This window comes from Centruroides vittatus, unplaced genomic scaffold, assembly GCF_030686945.1.
Source record: "Centruroides vittatus isolate TY-2023 unplaced genomic scaffold, ASM3068694v2 contig_375, whole genome shotgun sequence".
NCBI classification, from domain to species: Eukaryota; Metazoa; Arthropoda; class Arachnida; order Scorpiones; family Buthidae; genus Centruroides; species Centruroides vittatus.
In genome coordinates, this window is record NW_027122197.1 from 660,993 (window position 1) to 682,682 (window position 21,690).

At 29.2% G+C, this 21,690-nt stretch overlaps 1 protein-coding gene across 1 annotated transcript in view; it reads right to left on the reverse strand.

Annotated features, from left to right (window-relative positions):
* Positions 1-2,822: 2,822 nt before the first annotated feature.
* LOC136975562 (protein YIPF6-like) overlaps positions 2,823-21,690 on the reverse strand; it is a 47,286-nt gene continuing 28,418 nt past the window's right edge. Inside the window, exons 5-7 of the mRNA XM_067270644.1 lie at positions 19,301-19,426; positions 12,677-12,837; positions 2,823-3,232 (exon numbers count right to left, since the gene is read on the reverse strand). Coding sequence (XP_067126745.1) covers positions 3,120-3,232; positions 12,677-12,837; positions 19,301-19,426 — 400 coding nt within the window. The 3' untranslated portion in view covers positions 2,823-3,119. The remainder of the gene's footprint in view (positions 3,233-12,676; positions 12,838-19,300; positions 19,427-21,690) is intronic.

The window sequence follows — 21,690 nt, forward strand, 5'->3', positions numbered from 1 at the left end:
ATCTTCACCCTGATTATAGTGTGTATTGATTATTGATCTGTTACTATTCGAATTTCTCGGTCCTCTGTATCCTCACCCTCACGAGAAATGACTCTACGCCACTGTAAATTTAAACAATAATAGAGCTTTTTCTACTTGTTATATCACAATGAATTTAATAAACTGTCAATATAATAGATTTATTCATTAAAAATTACTTAATAAAACAAATCCTGAGTGAAGACAAAAAAAAAACTACTTACATGAAACTGTAATCATGTAAAATATAATCTTCAAAAGGTTTCAGAAAAAAATTTTTCATGGAGGGGGGAACCATCTAAATTGATCCATTGAAGATTTCACATTTTTACTTTTTAAAGTTTACATAAAATGTGATTTTTCTCGAATTCATCCAAACTTTACATCATTAAATTTTTCAGAAATATACGTATTTAAAAAAAATTTAAGTATTTTTATCGGTTAATTAAAATGAACTTGTTAGTTGATCATTTAACGAAAACCAATTAGCGAAAACTTCCGTTAATTGATAGTTCTATTACTGATTAATGTAAAAACAAATAAAAAAAATATATAAAAAATAAAATAAAATAAAAAGATTCATTAAATTCACTTCACATGTTCGCTTATAAGAGATTTTTTTCTTTACTTATATTCCACGAAGACAATTTTAAAGAGATATGAAGGGGAAAAATCCGCGTTACTTAACTAACTCGTTATAGAGTCACTTGTATTTCGGGAAAAAATGAATTATTTATTTTTCTTCTATATATCAAAGATGAGAGTTTCTAAACTTTAAGAATTCCCCTCTAATAAGTAGTTATAAAAATTCAAATAAAATAAAATGCTATCAAACTAAAATAAGAATGTTTTTTGTAGGATGAATATCCTTATTTTTTTAAGTCTTCCATACATCCAAACTTCATGTATATTATAAAATTCTGCTTTGGACTGTGTCTTTTTTTTTTTTTTAAACATATGCCACACTATTCTGCCAATATTAAAACTTTTACACATAATTCTATCAACAAAATTATATATAAAACTTATGCAATGTAAGTTATACAGCGAGTGGTTTAAAATTACATACAATTTATATTACTTATATCTTCTAGAATTCCTAAACAAAATTATTCTAAGAATCAATATAATATATTTCTAATTGGTTCTGATAAAATTTTCAATATATTATATCACCCGAATGCACAAATTATAATTGATTCAATAATAATTTGTGTACACAAGTAATAGCTATTTAATCAGGTAGATATTATAAATCTGTGTCTGTTGAACTTGCAGCTATAACAAAGATTTATAATTGTTAATATCTGTTAAAGTTTAGAGGACAGTAATCTTCTAATTTAATTTAATAAAATAAATTAAGACAGGAGAAAATATATATATATAAATCTAGAACAATTTTCTGGATTCATTATTTAAATTGTTTAGAAATATTTTACTGAAAAATTAATATAATAAATAGTATTTTTAGTACTGATATATCTAATTTCTTTTTCCACATTTTTAAATATACATATGTTTAGATCTAGCATAAATGTTCATTTGTCATAAGCCCCTACTGAAAAAGGGTTCCCAAACTTCTAGTTTCTTATATTTAATTTTGTATCACATATTTTTAAGTCTTTGGTAAACATTGAAAAATCTTCTTTTATTTGTTTTACTAATTTCATTCATATATTTTTATGGTTTTCAGAGAGGAGTGGAGGCCCCACTGGCCAGAACACCTTACTTCCTCGGGCTCTTCGTATATCAGTTTTAATATACGTACCGAAAAACAGAAGTGATATAAATTTGCCGAAGATAATCTTCATAGAACAACAGCCAAATAATTACTGTGATGTTAAATTTATTTTTCTATATGTATTACATCTTGAGAACCTCGAGATAAGTATTCTGGCAGAGTCAACCTATATGTTCCTGACGTGTGGAAAGACACTTTTTGATCTTTTTTAGTGTTTCTTCTATTTTAAGAACTTTAATCATATTTTTTAAACTTTTTATTACTCTAAATAAAATCTGTGTTGAATTTACGTACTTACACCCAGTGCTTTTTTTCTGGAAAAAAAATATTGCCAGTACACGTTTGGTGAATAAAAATAAACTTGTTTTAGGAAAAATAACAAAAACAGTTCTTAATACTACTGTATTTATTTATTCCTTCTTTCTAAATGTACACATTTATGCAAAAATATTTTTAAAATGCTATATCTCCATCTGCACATGTTTTGGATTTAGTGTAGATTGCTCAATGGTGCCCTTTTAGTATCCACACGTTTACCTTTTCCTTCGGTGTATCATTATCAATTAATGTATCATCATTAATGCTTCTCCATAATGCATTTCCTAACAAGAATGTAACAGGGACAGACAATTACCAGATGGTATTGTCCATTTGTCAAAAGATAGGCTCTGACAAAAGATAAGTCCCCGCCCCACCCATTATCACACTTCTCACCTGAACATATAGAATTTTTCTTACTGAACAATTGCTGGTATATACACCAGCTATCAATACTTTTTATACTACTTGCCAGTATTGCATACCAGATGAAAAATAGCCCCGTTTACACTTCAGAAATAATATATCCAGAATTCTTAACGAATTCCCTCTTGACCCACAGATAATTTATAGCTGCCATGCAAAGATAATTTATAATCCTAAAAATATTTGTTAGTTGCATTTAACTTGTTATATTTATATAATTATCATCATGAAAATATGAAACAGATTAATCTAAGAAGATAATTTTTAATTACAAATTGTTTAGTATATTATTAAAAGTACCAAAACCTATATATAAAACTACAATTACAAAATATTTTATTTCCAACAACTGTGTACATTTTTCTACAAAGTTTGGCCCCCAAATGAAAGGAAAAAGATACTTTTATTTTTTAATTATCAAAACCCAGAATTTTATATATTAGTAATTAAATTAAAGTAGTTTTCACATTTCCATATTAAATCTGTATAATGAATATTCACTTAGTTCGTAACGTGTTTCTAGGCAAACATTATCAACAAAAGTAACAAAAACGGCATAAAAAATTTTGATGACTAGAATAAATGACGATAAAATCTTCTGTATTCTTCTTGAAAGTTATCCGTTAAGAACAATCAACCACGTTACTATTAAGTAAAACAGAAATATTGGATAAACTGCCAAAGCTTTCCTTCGAGGAGGTTGGCTGTCTCCCAAAAACGCCACACTAGCTGAAAGGAGAAAAAAAAAAGTAAAAGAATATTTACACACAAATATATTTGTTTGATTTTTTCTGTATTATATATAAACAATAATAAAATATTTTCCATATTCTAGATTACGCATAGAGAGAAACTGAATTATTAAGAAAGTAAACAATGTTAAGTTTATTTCTTCAGTTTTTCTTCGATATATATAATGAAGATCCTTCATTAAATTCTTACATTTTCTGTTAATTTTAAATACACTGACGTAATATATTTACATCAATTTAATCGGGAGATAATTGTAGCTCTTAAGTACATAAGAAAATGTATGAATATTGACAGTACAACCTTCATTACGTGATAAATTCGTAATAAAATTTGTCCAATTATACGATAAGATGTCCTAATGTACAAATTAATGAAATTAAGTGATCAGTTACTATTATGTGAGTATATTAATCAAATTAAAATATATAATTAAAGTACAAAGTGTGATGAGAATGCACAGCAAACAATTTTTAAAAAAGCAGAGAGAGAAAGAGAGAATGTTAATGAAGCAAAGCTTCAAAGAATAAATATTTTAAATTGTTTATCAGCCCGTCTTTGTGTAATATTGTTAGCATCTCAATTACAAGACTATTAAAATTTTTATTTAAAAAGTATTTAAAGAATCAATATATTACAAATGCAATTAGCTACATTTTTAAAAGATTTTCCAAGACTTTCTTAAATATTTGACTTAAAACAGAATTATTTACATAATTCATTTATTAGAAAAATTTAGTTTTAGCCTTCATCATAATAAGTTACATAAATCTTACATTTTGAGATGTCATGCTATCTATCGTTTTACATTAAGAAATTTAATAGAAAATACTATTTTATTCTTTTAGTTTAATGGTGTTGATTGATTGACATAATTTGATTTTATATTAGAGGCATTTTCAGTTTTACTGTCTATTTAATATAATGATATAATGGAGATTAGAGCCAATTTCTAAGAAACAAGTGTTCAATGAAATACAAGAAAAATGTTTCCATTTCTCTTTAATTTAATTATGTAAAAATAGATTATACTGACACACATTAAAAATGAAACATCCATTAGAAAAATGACTGGCAGAGCATGAAGCAGCAGTTTGACTAAGAGATTAAAATTCACCTTGGCATCAGCACTATGAACAAAGTGAATGTATAACAGGCATAAATAATATAAGAATATTGTATAAAGAAAATAATATTACAAAACAAAGAATTAAAGAACATTATTCAATAATACAGTCTGATGATAACATTAATTTATAAGGTATGATGGTAGATGCACGTTGGGATGGAATTGTATTAAGCATGAATGGACAGTCTTCGTGTGACTAGATGATCGTATGAACATTCGATGCAAAATCAATGTGTTATAACTGTGATTACTGTTTTCCTTCCTTGTTGTCCACTGACGAGGCCTAGGCTGTGTTATCTATGCAAAATGCATCTGGAAGTGAAAAATTCAGAAATAACAATAGAAGCATTTTTCTGTTAATTTTTTGTGTTGCAGATTTTAATCGACTCAACTCAAAATTGGCATCGAAATAAAGGAAAAAAGCTCTTTTTGAAAGTGTATTTTAAATATCAAATTTTAAAAAGATTGAAAAAAATGCAGATTTCATTGCTATTTTTTAACCTTTTATTTCAATTTATTGGGTATTTTCAACATTTTATATTAAAAAATTGTTTTATTGCTTCTACTTTTATATCAAATATGTATATAAATTTAATAATATACTCCTTTTAGCTAATTTATTGTATGAGGATAACCATAAGAACTATTCTGAGATATTTTTCTGAATGCTGAATGTTTTCAAATGCAAACTGTGTGTGATGTTGTATTGAAATATCGTCTTCCATGTTAAATACAGAAAATGTGTGTAATATTAGTCTGGAATCCTTGAGTTCACCTCCTCATGGTGCATTCTGAATAACACTAAATGAACTAGCATAAATGGTGACCAGACAACTCTTTTATCAGAATCTCCTGGCGAGAAACATGTCATAATGAATTTGAAAGAGAACAAAAGCCGTCTTGGGACCAGTTAAGTAGAAAACCCAAACCAAATGTTTGGATCGGCCATAAATAAAATAATCTACAAAATGCCCAAAATGTCTGGAACTATAGATTATCTAGAAGTAATATAAATGAATTAGAAATCCGGAAATAGACAAATTTAATTTTTATTTATTACTGTTAAGATTAAGAATGGTCTGTCAAAATCACAAAATTAATTTACAACTTTAAAATCTGATTCGTTCACATATTAAAATTGTTAATCAAATTATTCAATTCAATGCTTTTTATGTAATTTTAATTTAGTCGTTTGTATTTAACAAAATTCTTACACTGATGTTTTTTTAACTTAATTGAATTTAGTTCATATTGATTCTAAGCACTCAATGATATGCTTTTTATTGCAAAAAAGAATTGGAAATTCATTTTTCATAGTTATAGAGTTATCTCACACACAAAAAAAAGTGTAACAGATAATTTTTCTAACTTTAAAATCAATATTACATCATCATCTGAGATCAATAGGTAAGATGTACACAACAAAACAAGAGTAATGATGCTAGAATAAAGTCAATATCTGTTAAAACTAACAAGATAATCAAAGCTAAAAAACAATAATTCCATAATAGTACTTTCTCAACAATTGGATATTTTGATTGCAATTACCTTGTTTATTCTACAGGAAACACATTCCACTTCTTCACTACTACTACAATTCTTATATATATATAACAAATTCCTGAAGATTTCTACAATAAAAAAATAATATTGAAAATGTATTGTGTAAGTTTGATTATTGTTATGGAATTCTTTACCACTGATATTCTTTTTATTTGAATTGTAACTGTAAGTGTAAATTAAATACAGGGGGTGCAAAAGCAATATACAGTTGTTGTTATGGAAAAAACATAGAAGAAACATGACAAAATAATAATGGGTATTATTGTCTAATTGTTATTTAGGGGGTGGCTTCTTTTGTCCATGTGACACTACCTGTAAAAATATGAATAAATAAATAAATAATAGAAGATTAAAAATAATAATAATAATAATGAACACCAAACATCTGTATACCTACTTTTACACCCCCCTGTATATAAGCATTAAAGTCTTATTGAATATTAGTTTTAAAAGAAGATAACTACCAGAAATTTCACAAGCACATATGTAAATAGTAATTAACAATAGTGTCGTACTGGTCATCTATCTAACACTTTTCAGGAGAACATTTTTTTAATTAAAATAACATGACTTCCACTTTGCATTGGAAGTTCATATATAGTTAATCAGGGGCCCCTGCCCCTAAGCTTTCCATATCTGGCCTAGTCTTTCATCTATCTAACTTTGTTCTCAAGATTAAAGAAAGACAGACAGATGTACGTACAGATGAATGGATTGGCAGTGGAAATTTATAGGTCTACAATTTTTTCAAATTGCAGCCCAATAAATCTATTTCTTGATAAGAGTTGAATATTTTTGTATTAATGCAACCAATGGTAGCACTTTTGAAATAATGATTTTCTTTTCAATAAGATTTAAAACATTTATTGTTTTAAACTTAATAGATATTTAAATATTATGAAAAAGATTAATACAGATTTTTTTAAATAATAAAAAGTTGCGATACAGTTCTTATGAAACATCCATAATTTTTATTCCAAGCTACAATCATCATTGTAATGCATATTAATATTGTCTTACAAAATGAATAAATCACTTTGAGAATGATACGTAACTCATCGCTTGTATTTCATTTTGATGTTGAAAAATAAAATTTCTTACGATCAGATTGGGAAGTACACTCATACCTCGGTTTCTGCAGGGGATTGGTTCTAGGACCTCTATGGATGCTCATGTTCCTTATATAAAATGGTATAGTATTTGCACATAACATACTCTTTATTTTTAATTTAGAGATAACTTAACTGCTTATTTCAGAAAGCCAAACTAATTTTTGTTCTCTTACAAAAACATCTTCAGATTAACTTTCAAAATGGAATATAGTTTATTATGAAGTGTGTTAGGTCGAATACTTTTTAAGTCTGAACATCTTCGAGATTCAATTTGAATACAATTCATTCACTATCTAGGAATTTTAACTTAATCATCAAAATATATTATATTAAAATGTGTTGATGTTATAATAAAATATAACTTAACTGTATAATTCCACAGGGGTTTTAATATTATACGTTAACTTTAATTTATTTATCAGAAATGTAGTATTGTATGTGTCTAACATATTTACGTGTCTACTGTCTAATGTTAAGGAATCTAAAATGCTAGATAATGAACTATATTCTATTTCGAAAACTGAGCTGAAAATGTTCTTGTAAGAGAACAAAAATGTTTCTTAATAAAAATTACCATAATAGTTTGGCTTCCTGAAATAAGCAATCTTTATTAATATGGTCCCAAGTTTGCATAATATCTATGATGATCATCTTTACTTAGCATTTAAACTGAATTAATCTATTTAGGGAGTAATAATAATTAACACTAAATCCAGAACTTGTTACCGATGTAAATCTGAGAAAACCTTTCTTCACAAACATTTTTTGATGCATTCCATCAGTTTTACCTGAGAGAGAACTATAAAAGTTATACTTAAAAGTTCGAAAATGTTTGTGAAGAAAGGTTTTCTCACGATTTATGCTGGTAACAGGTTCCGGATTTAGTGTTGATTTCACCCCTGGCATTAAGGTGATGTTCATTTTCTGATTTAATAATAATTAAAGTCTGTACATGTTCGGTACAGTTGCAATCGTCAAAGGCCTAACTACATAGTATACATCAGCAACAACCTAAAAGAGGAATTTGCTTATATTTTATTCTACATATTTAAGTTTAGTTTTTTAGAACTTTCTGGAATATTTTTAAAAATATCTTTGATCTGCATAACCCAGATACAGAAGGCTTATAATTGGGAGACTCATTCGTGTTATAGCTTCTTTAGAAGAACAATAGAAGAAGAATAGATTATAAAAGAAAAAAAGAGTGATCGCGACAAACCCTCAATTGAGGACATCCATTCCCAATCCAGAAACTTTAATCTTTTGAACCGGAAGTTGGTTTGAGATCGAAGGGATGTTTGAGATCGAAGTTTTAAAATTAAATTTTAAAACTTATATTCTAAGCTAAATACTATTCCACAATTTCATGCTATTAAATCTGCGACAATTAAAGCCGAGTATAGTCAGATTTTGACTGAAAACATTTCATTTAATTAATAAAAAGTTGGCTTCTGGAAATCAGCAGTGATTTATTTATTTATTTTCACCCATATCCTAAAGGTCCTATAACTTATTGAAGATAAGTGGATGAAATATTTGAATTTTGTAACAGTTATTTAAACTACAGTGTTAAAAACAGTAACATTTATTTTATATATATAATTCTACGAAGCTTACTATGTTTATATTTCTTAAATTATAAACTTCAGCAGAATGTTATATGATGTAATAAATATATTTTATATTACAGATTTTAATTTTATAACTGATGCATTTAATTAATTACAAAATTTAATAAATTACAATTTCTATTAATAGTCATAAGTTTTTTAAACGATACAGATTAAGATGGCTGAAAACTAATTAGTTTTATTTCTGAAGACTAATATCTTGAGTTGAATCAATAAAAATAAGAACTTAAAATGATTAATATGAAGTTAAAATATGTTGGTTTAATTAAATTAAAGAAAGTTATACAAAGAGAAAACATAATTTTATTCTTTAGAAAAAAGGAAAAAATATATAGAAAAAGAATAGCCGAATCTAAAATCAATAATTCAATCAGATCAAAGAAAGTATCAGTAACGAACACAGACAGAAAAGAGTAATGGGAATTGGAGACTTGAATAGACGACACAGTAAAATTTATCTTATTAAAAGAAAATAAATTATAGTTTCTAATTTTATAATTATAAAACAGTTTAATTATATTATACTTGTACAATAAATTTGATTGATTTCATAAATAATTTCTTTTATTTATATAAATAAACTATTAAATTATACTTATCACAGCTGAGTTTAATGACATTGTTATTATTTATCTCAAGTATAAACAAATTATTTTTAAAAAAATACTTGGTTAGCTTTTCATCAGTGTTTAGGATTCTGATATTTTGAATTTGTCTAAATTATTAATCAAAATTGACCTTAATTACTACAATGCATATGAACTATTTTAGAAAAAAAAATTGATATATTAGTAAATCAAAAAACTCATTGAAATCATTCATTTAATTCTTTATTTAACAAGGACGTTTTATGCAATTCAGTGTATTTTTCCTAATTACCAACAACTTCATTTAAATTAAAATTATATTGGCAATAAATGTTTTATCTTTGCTTAACATTATTAAAATTTGTAAAGAAAGACAATCTTTATTTCTTTTTAAGTAGTTAAAAACTGACATATGATATAGTATGTATTTTTGATGCAACATAAAAAATGCTTAAATGGTTATGTAAGTAACTTGAAGTCATGATATATTTATGGACGTGATTAGCTTGATACCTGATGAGATCAGATAAGGATGACCAAACCTTGTTACAATAGGAGCCATGTATTGTCTATCAGAAAGATGTGAGAGCCTCATTCTCTATTGGAATGGTTTGTACTTAAAATACTAAAGTTATCACTGTTCCATAGTAAATGTCACTGTTACTTTTTGACTGACTATGTAAACATTCGCTTATTCCTTTGATTTTATGAACTCAACCTCGAACAGACAACTGAAATTATAAGTTGAAGTTGAAGTTATTATAAGTTGAAGTTATTATAAGTTGAAATAAGTTGTGAGTTATGCTTACAATCCATGTGTATACCACACTAAATAAGTCAAAAAATTTACAAAAATATTACATATGTGTAAGTAGAATGTATGAAATTTATGAAAAGAAATTGTATAAGTATATGAAATGTTGGACATTTGGCTCTGCTGAAGAACATAATGAAGGAAGACATCTTTTTTTACCACAGTTTATGTTCAACAGGCATTATCTAGTCTCTCTACCTATTTGCTTTGACTGGCATATGGGTAGGGTGACTTTTTGTTCACAGGATATATTAGAGTTTATAGATGAATCCAAAATTGATAGTGGCATGGATGCTGGCATTTATGGGGATGGTCTGGTAAGTTTTCCACTATGTTTTGAGTAGAGGTCCTAACTATTAATTGGTGTGTTTGCACTATTTTGTGTAAAGGTCTTTTTAATACAATTATCTACATTGTTTCTGATAGACAGGCTTGTCTTAAAGGCACTTGATTCCTGTCTGGTTACTTTAGAACTTGTTTGGGAGTCTGTCTCTTGTAGGTGCCAGGAGTGAGGATATCACTGGAAATGTAAATACTGATTCATTGGCCAAACAGGGGGCTTTACATGCCTTTGTGGAGCCTGAACCGGCTCTTGATATTTCCTATAATACTTTTTCTACAACTGTCAAAGACTGGACTACCTTCTAACTATTCCAAACATTGGAGATCTATTCCTAGTTTAAAGCAGAGCAAGACATTTCTGCCTAGCTTGCTCTCTGGGTAAAGTAAAAATTTCTTATTTTTTAACAGGAATCACGTTTACCTTTTGGTCAATGTTATGAGTGGTTTTGGTCACCTTTCTAAATGTCCACACCAACTGAAACTTTTCTCCTTGGCAGTTTGCTGCTTTTGAACTGCTCAGAAGACTCCTCTGTATCTCATTTGTAAGTGTACAGATCTTTGCTTTATTTGGCCTGTTGGCCTCCAGCAGTACAATAAGCAATAAGTATATGGAAGCTGTAGCAAGGGTCTAGAAGAGCTACAGTTTAGCCACAACGTGGTCAGATGATTCCTATCTAGCAGGTTGAAAATTGGATCTAAACCTCAGTCCAAATTATTAATTAATTAAAAATTAATTCTGTTCATTTATATTTTTCTAAAATGATAATTTTGCCTGTTCCTAGTGAAAAGCCTCCACTAATTAATCAGATTATGAAATAAAAATAACTAAAAAAAATTAAGTTTTAGATGTATATTAGGTTTATAATTCAAGTTTCCAAGAAATCATCTAATGTAAAAAAAATATACGTTTATTATACTAAGAATGATTAAATATGAAAAAAATAATTGTTTCATTGTTTAAACTCAATTGTTTAAAAGTTTCACAACAATAATTGTTATTGGTAACTATCATATGAAAAAGATAATTCATTGACTAAAATCATGGATAATTTTGAAACTTTAACAAATATTTCAGCATAAATTTTTCAATTTTTTTAACAATTAAATACCGTATTTTACAGACTATAAGACGCACTTTAATTTTTAAGCATTTTTAAGCTTTTTTTTTTTTTTTTTAATACCTATAAGATGCTATGGACTATAAGACGCACCTGAATTTTGGAGGCAATTTTTCGAAGAAAAAAATGCGTCTTATAGTCCGTAAAGTACGGTAATTACTATTATATAATACAAACTATTTAGTAGAAGTAATAAGCAAAACATTACAATGCAAAAAACACTTTTAATTAATTAGTTACTTGTAATATTGTATTTTATATACAGTAATATTGCACTTCAAGTAATTAAGTGTAGGAAGAAAGGGCTGACTGTAACAAAGTCCAGTGTAAACCTCCTTTTATAAAGGACATTCTAGTAGTTAAGAAATAATTACAGTCTGATTTAAAAAGTGTTATTAGAAAATAGGAGGAGGATACCTCAGAACTGAGATTCAGAATTACCTAATATGAACTGTTTTTTTAAAAATACAAATAATTCACATAATATTTTGCAGATTTTTTTCATTACAAATACTGAATTATTTCATAGTAATCTAATTGAATTGCAACAAATCACTGAAATGTTTAACTTAAGATCTTCCAAGTCTCAATTAATTGTGTATATTATGTTTAATTCACTTATAGGATATACTTGATTATCCAATCCATCATACGCTCGATCAATAAAGTTTAATGTTTCATTTATTTAGTATCAATAAATCTCAGAACTGAGATGAAACTGTTCATTTAGATTTCTATTTACTAGTATTAACGATAAAAATTCTATCTTTTCAGTGGAAAAAAAAAATGATGATAATAGGATGATGATAAGATCCTTCTAAAGACCTTTATCTGTGCATAAATTATTTTGTGTATAGTAGCATATATAGTTTATAGTTATAGATACTAAAGCAGAGAAATATATGGAAATATATAAAAGTAAAGATAAATTTATTTCTTGATAAAATCTAAGTATTGTGGTAAATAAATGACAAAGATTCTGTTTCATGAATAACTTTTGTTATTTAGTATTTTTATCAAATAAAACTTTTAGATTCTATTTTGCTGGAATTGCTGAAATAGTTCAAAATTTTAAAGTAAAACATTTAAAACTTATTTTGAAAAAATAAATTATGAATAACACTTACCAAATACAGCCCATCCAAATCCTAATAGTGAAATGACAAACTTTATAATAAAAAGTGCAGTTGAAGCTGGTAAAATAGCACTGAGAATAACACAAAAAATCAGGCTTATACATGGTGCCAATAGACAATATCCTAACACACAGACACTTTGAAAAATAGATCTGTAAAATAACAATTCATTTCATTAATTATATATTGTATAAAGTGATTTATATATAACATGATTTAATTAAAACTGAAGACAGAGTCTGTTGAAAAATGAGTCACCATTTATTCACTTTCACAGTTTCAGAATACAATGTTTGACAACCAACCTTTTCTTTGTATGCTACTTTGCCATTAAAATTTAAAGTTTTTAAATTTTGATGGCAAAATAATCTAGAAAGAAAGGTTGGTCGACAAAATTTTTATTCCGAAACAGTAAAAGCGAATAAATGGTGACTCTTTTTTACAACAGATTGTATCTTCAATTTTAATTTTAAAGAAAAAATGTAATTTTAATAGATTATTCAGCATACAAACAGCATATTGTTTTGATAGTGTTTTATGGTTTTCTTGTAGTTCTATTCTTCCTCTACAACTACTGTTTATCATTTTTGAAACTTGCTTAAATTTTACATCTTTATGGACATATGACGATGGAGTGCCAAGTAGAAAAAAAAATGAGATTTTCTACACTTGATTCTGTTCACTTTCAATCAAATAAAGTTGCCAAACTGCTCAAGACATTCGTGCAGTTTATGAAGAAAGTGTTAACTACTGAAAGAATTACACAGAAAAGGTTTCAAGCTCCAAGGAGGAAACAATCAGAGCTACATTCATGCAAGACAATGATTGTGTTTGGTGAAATTGGGAAGGGCTAGTTCACTACAAAATGCATGAAAACAACAACATAGTCAATGTATAGCTTTACATTCAGCAAATGTGCTGGCTGATTGAGGCAATCCAGCTGAAATGACCTGACTGGCAACACAGAGTTTTTCTTCAATATGACAATGCTCACCTCCATGTTGCTATTTTGACCAAAATTGCTATTTTAGAGCTTGGTTTGCTCTAGAATAGCATTTTTGGTCAGATTGTTTGCTCTCCAACAGTATGTGAGGCATTTCATTCAACAATGAGGTGAAGCTGAAAACATGGCTTTGCAAATATTTTGAATCAAGACCTGATGATTTCTACTGTCAAGGCATTTGACAAGCTACTGGAACGTTGACGAGAAGTTCCAAACAATAAAGAAGACTATATTACTGACTGATTTCTTAAAACTCTTGATGAAAAATAAAGATTAAAATACATGGAAACAATGAACATATTTATCTGACAACCCAATAATATGTAATTAATGATATATAGGCCTATATCCATAGAAAAATTTCTTATTGCATTATATATGTGTATTATTTTAAAAAATTAACTAAAAAAGGTAATGAAACATTTCTGGTTACTTATCAACTACTTATTCTAATTACCATCTACTTATCTGACTATTTATTCTACTTATCTGAAGAAAATATTATATAAGTATCCTGATGAATGAGTGAAATGAAAAAAAACATTTGTATTCAGTTAATAAACTAGTATAAAAGCTGCTGTAATTACAAGTTTAAATGTTTTAACATATATCACAGGTAAAGATCCCATGTTATGTTTTGTGACTTCTAGTGCAGCCTGATAAAACATAAAATGATAAAATTCACGACAGCATAACTTACCAGTTATGAAAATATATTTTCCATTCTCTTTTTTAATAAAGACATCTAATTAAGAACAATTTATAAATGTCATTGGTGCATGTATACACTTGTACAAACTGCAATATATCATACATCCTAAGAGTTTCTTCTGAAATAGACTGTGAAAGTTCTCCACTTCTAACATAGAGTATATCCTCTAAAATGGCAATAGAACAATTCCATGTGATATATCTACCAATACATTACCAAACCTTAAAACAAGGAGCCATTTGTTTTTAACTGTAAAAACATTTCTAAGAAGATAACACCAATCTCAAGAGACATTCTATTTAGAATGATCTATTTTTAAACATCTTCAAACTCATTGTTTCTGTGAAACTCTGCAAAGGGATAATATAATGAATAACTCTCATTTATTTTTCCCTAACGCAAAATCACTTTTAAATCCTAAATCTCTCCTATAATACATCTCTTCTTTTAAATCTGGTTTCCTATCTACTATTGGAAGCCTTCCATGCCTCTGATAAATTTAAAATTTATTGGAGGCATGGTAGAATCATTCTTGCTCATCATTTCATAATTTAAGCTTGCTCCATAAATGTACATTTGTTCCATCATCCTTACGTTAGTTGTATCCTTTTGCTTAAGCAGCAAATTAATCCACTTTCAAATGAGCGACCTGGCATTGTAGCCCAGCATTGTGAAAATGTCACAATGCCAGGCTGCAATTTTTAATCATCTTTTAATTTTAAAAAAATGCACGACTTCCGGTCAAGACTGAAGTTCATATATAGTTAATTGGGGCTTCTAGCCCCTAAGCTTTCCATATCTGGTCTTGATTTTCATCTATCTAACTCCGTTCTAGAGATTAACAAAGGAGGATGGACAGACAGATAAACAAAAGTGGGACTATATAGGTCTGAAATTTAAAAATTGCAGGACCATAGCATCACATGCCTCTCTCCAGACTTGTTCTTAACCTTCCTCTTCTTACATTATTCCAATGTTCCTCCTTCCTAGTTTCTCAGATTCTAATCAGTAATCCTATATAATAATTAATTCTTTCTTTACTCTCTTCTATTCTCACTACATACACTTCTGAGTGTCTTAGATCTGGAATCTTAGCTTTTTGTTTTGATGAGTTAAGATAAAGATTCCAAGTTAAGCACGAGTTGAAAACTTAGCTATTAAAGCACCAGACTACATGATGACATTGGAAGGAAGGATTAAAAAGTAATATTGGATTAAGAAGACTGAGCTTAGAGTGAAGTATATAAAGAAATTGAAATACATCATTATCAATCAATCAGAATCAATGAGAAATAAAAAAACATTTTAATGACAAAGGAGAGTCCTAAAAACATAAGGGGTTTAGTGGTCATGAATAGATAGGAAACCAGAGGCCATATTCTGGTCACCATCTCTGGTCTCTCGTCTCTCACAAGCTGGTCGCTGATTGGCTAATGATTAGCCAATCAGCGACCAGCTTGTGAGAGACGAGAGACCAGAGATGGTGACCAGAATACAGCCCCAGAGCTCTAAGAAGAGATGTATCATAAAAGAAATTTAGGGTTTAAATATCATTTTGTGTTAGAGAAACGTAAACACAGGTAAAAGTAACTCTCAGAGTTTTTGAAGAGTTTAAGAAAAAAAAGAGAAAGAATGAGTTTGAAAAATAGTTGTTGTAAATAGGTTTCTTGAGATTGTTGCTGATGAAAAGTTTAATCTTCTCAGTTAAAAACAAATGGCTTCTTGATTTAAGATTTGGCGTGTATTGAAATATATTTTATTTTGTTTGTTTTCTACATACATTTTTATTAAATTTTATAAAACAATTTCTGTCTTATTTAGAATTCTGTAAGCAGAATATATTGAATTATTTAAAGAGTAATAATAAATCAATTTTTAACAAGCAAAAATTATTGTCACAATGTCAGGCTGCAATTTTAATCATATTTTTAATTTATTCAATTTAAAACACATGCTCTCCACCTCAAATGAATAATGTCTCGCCCCTGTACATCATACTTTTCCTGTTAGCAATTGAGTTGTGCTGGTTATCTATCTAACTCCTTTCAGGGGAAAATTTTTGAATTGAATCACATGACTTCTGGTTTGCAACAGAAGTTTGTATATAGTTAATTGGGGCCTCCTGCCCCTAAGCCTTCCATACCTGGTCTCAGCTTTCAGCTATCTAACTCCATTCTCAAGATTAAGGAAGGACAAACAGACAGACGGATGACAGTGAGAATTTATAGGTCTACAGTTTTTCAAATTGCAACCAAAAACTGTCACAAAATTTCTTATGACAACACTTTTGATTACATTCTTTTCCAAAAACTTTAACTAAGAAGTGAAAAGTGGTATGCTGATGAACAGATATACTTGTGATGATAATATCACCATAAAGGAACATAGAATGTTTCCAATATAAGGTGCAGCCCATAAATACAAAGGCACTAATAGATTTCCTTATAAAATCACTCACACTGAAAACTTTGCAAAAATAATTTAATTTTGGCTTGCTTGGACTTTCACAAATGCACACATAATAAAGGATGACCATTTATTGAGAAAGAAAATAATAATAAACAAACAATAATTTCAAAGAATTACAATCAATTTGACTGTCCCAAAAATATAAAGGCATAAAACAAAATTAACTGAAACAATTGATGAAATGTTAATGAATTATACTTAATGATAGCCTAATATCCAATGAAGCCTCCTTTGACTGAAATAACTTTTTAAATGTGGTCTGGCAGTGATTGTGTGAGTTTTTGGAGGACAGATATGCTTATTTCTTTTCCAGTGACAAATTACGGCATGTTTTAGTTACTCCACACTATTATATTGCTGCCCATTTGTGTATACAGCTCTAGCTAGAATCCCCCAAAGATTTTCCATTGAATTAAGATCAGGAGACAGAGCTGGCCAATTAATAATAGGCACCACATTAGCTAAAAACCAGTCATATGTAGAGTTCTAAGAGCATTTTCTCTAATTCTGTTAGGGGTTTGTCTCAGCCCCTATTGTTAAATTAGTAATTCTAACTAACTGCAGTCATTTCTAGTAGTTACTGCTATGTTATTGTCGTCCTCTGTTATCTTAATATCAACCTACCTTTATAATTTTGGGATAGTGAACTTTAAGGCAATTGTTTGTTTGTTGTTTAATAAATTATTATTAATTTTTAAATATATATATTTTTAAAGGTTTAAATAAACTAAAAATAAATAGGACAAGGAAAATTTTTCTGTATGAATAATTTTACATGGAAATCTATTAATGCCTTTATATTTATGAGATGCCACCTTATATGCACCTTACCTTGCACACTTCATGCACCTTATATTGAAATCATGCATTATGTGACTGATGTAATAGGTATTGCATCACCATTATAAACAGTACAGATGGATTGTCAATTGTATATGACTGTGTTTACTCTAAAGATGCCTCAATGATAAATATGACATTCTTACAAACAACTGAAGATACATTTTAAAAAATATCAAATTATCAAAATTGTGAAAATTGTATTTGGACTGTCACTAGTGTGTTGAAACAATGGAAGAGGAAAACAAAAACAAAAATTTTTTGTACATTTGTGATATTTTTATATTTTTTAAAATGTAAATACCATCAGCCAAGTTTTAATTTTTGTGTGAAGGTACACTGTTGTACTCTGAGAAGCCAGTTGGTCACACCAACACATCACTTGCCATTTGAGTTGCAGTCATGTGGTCATGAAATGATATTGATAGTGACGGATAAAATAAAGACTATAGATCCAGCAACAAGATCCAGGTTAGCCTTCTAAGCAATCAGAAACAATACCTATGTGATAACAGAAAAGCTCTGACAAAATCATTGACATTGTCAGAAGTTAGGCATTAGAAAGGTCACATACATCACTGGACAACAAACAAGCAGGTGGCTTTTCTGAAATATACAGTAGCAAGTTGCAACCTGCCAGGCTGGAAAAAGTTGTCTATTCTATATACCCTCTTAGTTACCTGACATTAATGATAGAACATCAGATATTCCATCTGGCATGCCGTAATTTCTTTAGCAATGAATTCTTCTTATGTTTTGATACTGACAATAGCTGTGTGTGAATATGGAGAAAGGCTAGTCAGCAGATATGGGTAAGGTCAGCTGTCAAATAGCCCACCACCATTACTAAGAGTAATAGCAAGGAAAGCCATCTCAATAACACCAAATCTCTCTTAATAGTGATATGATGTATCACTATTAAGAGAGATTTGGGCAAGATCATGTGGTTTGTTATGGTACCTGTCACATAGTCTTTCAGAGGTCATTTTTCAGCAAAATAATGCCAAACCAAGACAGCTCACATTTCCCAAGAATGCCTTTGTAAAGTGCCCTATCTTGGTCAGCCAGTTCATTGGTGATCTTGAGTTACAGAATACATGAAAAACACATAATTTCACATGGCAGCATAAAAACTTTGTTCAATTTGATATAGAGAATATAAGTTGCACCATTTGCAATGGTTACTGTTACGAAATAATTGTATATGACATTCTTTCTATTATTTTACAATTATGATTTAATTTCATTTTACAAAACTAGGTAATACTTTATTTCATTTTCTCAATATTATTTTAATAAATTTGTTATGTATTGATTTTTTAGTTCATTTGAAGTGTGTTTTGTGTGAATTGAAATTAATAGGGAAAAAAAAATCTTAAAAGTAATAAATTTTAAAGTGCTATACAGTAAAACCTGTTTAAAATGGAAACCTGCAAAACTAAACAAAATATTCAGTACCATGTGTATCCAGTTTACACAGGTTTTACTCTATAAATGATTCTGATTCTTAGTTTTACTCTATTATGATTCTTAGTTGAAATCATCAATTTTTAATATATAAGTCTTAATAAAAATCTTTTCTAGTACTTACAATGTTCCACCCAAAAATTTTGAATTAATAGTAACTATAAATGCACCACACCATACAATTGTGAAGATTTCAGCAAACTGCATTCCACTTTCATTTGAATCTTCTATTGTGGAACCATGAAGCATTCTAAAATATATTAAAAAATATTCTATTATGTGGAAAGTTTTTATTAAGTTAAGTTGTTTTGTATATAATATATATATATACTTAGATTCTATACTACACACACTAATATATATACACTTAATATACATACACATTCTAGAACATTTCTTCCCAGTCATTCTAGAAAAAAAATTGAAATGTCTAAATTTCACCTTTAAAACCTGATATACGTAAGTTAGCCGATGCTGATGGAGATCAGGGACTTAAAATTCCACTTCTCGAACACCACTGGAGTCTGAGAAGCAAGTTCTCTGACTTTCAGGGGGGAGATTAGGTTAATCATGCGTCAGGAAGGCTAGGGTCATCCATGTGTGGGTAGTAGTGGCAGAGAAAGAGATGACAAATGTTTTTCAAAGAAAACTATTTATTGGATCAGAAGGTAACTTACATAACAACAATACATTCAATGTCACTACAATCGGCAAAGATCACATTGATGGAGTTTGGTTCCTTGTAGGGAGGTTCTTGTGGCATACATCGATTGACGGTGAGTGAAGATCCAAGTCCTGTTGGGATCAGCTGGAAGACAAACAGCGGCCACAGGGCAGTGTTAGGAGAGTGACAAGTGGAGAATTGTCCAAGTCCCAATTGCACAACAAAAACTTCAGGTATCCGAAACAGTACCGGGTGGAGGATCTCTCCAGCGCATTGACACATGGTATCAGCATTATCCAAATGTTAACTGACAGAGTGCATTGTGTCCTTGATTGCCAAGGATTATATCAATCTCTGTCTTTTTTATCAGCCATTCTGAGTGGTTGATCTCCCTCATTTAGAGTGCTGGTCCCTCCAAGTAGGAGTCCCATTACACTAAGTGTAATGGGACTCCTACTGGGACTCCCATTACACTAAGTGTAATGGGACTCCTACTTGGAGCATGGAAGAGGTCAAATTCGAAGCTGAACTTAATCTTTGATCAGAAATGGACGACATTCCTATTTATGCTGCAAGTTAAACTCCAGAGTCATCATACTAGAAGCAAGTGTCAAGCATAACTTGCAGTGTAAATATGAAAAAAAGCTCACTTGGATGACATCCTTTTTACAATTTATGACTATGCACCACAGTTTTAATATAAACAAAGGGTATCCGACTACAAACATTTTTTCTTTTTAAACAATTGAATTTTTCTCTAAATTACTAATTTTCACAAATTTTGTACTGGTTTGGACCTGTCCAGGACCTCATTCATATATATACACTTTTATTATAGTCTGTTCTATTTGCATATTCTATTGTGATTTGTAATTTCTATTCTAGAGGAGTGTATGCATGTATGTGTGTGTGTATGTGTATATATATATATATATATATATTTTATTATTTCTTTAAATTTATTCAATGTGTGAGAACCCAAGCTTAACAGACAAAATTTAATCAAAATAATAAGAGAAATTTTATCAATATGATTTTGTCGGCAGCAGTATTTGTCAATTGTTATATCTGAGAGCATTTCTTCTTATGTATTCTCAGTGTCAAAAGAAATGCATTTCCACAAACTTTTAACCTGCTGTCCGTATTCTGCCATTTTTAAACTAATAACTAATGTCCGTTTCAGGCAGTCATTGCGAGTTCCCCAACGAGTGTCATCACCAGTTCCTCAATCAGAACAGTCAAGTTCCTCCTTTAAAAAAATATCAATTTCTCAATCAACAGAATTTCATCTACTCCATCTATGGCTATGTCTTCTCCTCCGACTTCAAATATTTCTTATTCCCTAAATGGATAAAGTACTCCTCATGTGAGAATATCGCCTTCTCTAAACGAATCCAATCATTGAACTTTCCCAAGAGTGTGGCCAGAAACTCTCGTGTTTAAAACGCTTCTTAAGGAACAATCAGAACAATCATCTAGCCTATGAACGACCACTTCATAACCTCAGGTATTTATGTCAGCATCCAAATTAATGATGTAAACTCTCTCTCTCTCTCTCGTGCAAAATGCATCAGAGTCTATATCTAATTAACTCGCTACTGATAGCATGTAGATCGTGTCAAACTGCGAAATAAATGGTATTTGTTTTGTTTAACTAGTCTCTGAGTACTTTTTCTTCCGCCATGCTGTCTCGAAGACATCCATCCCGAATCCAATTGCTTACTCACACGACCACTCACATAATCAAATACAAACGAAAATAAACAGCCATCGTGGCTTCAAAGTCTATTGCAAAGGATGCATTGGTGTCATCCTGAAAAAAGCATCAAAGAGGTGCCAACCCTGTGTTC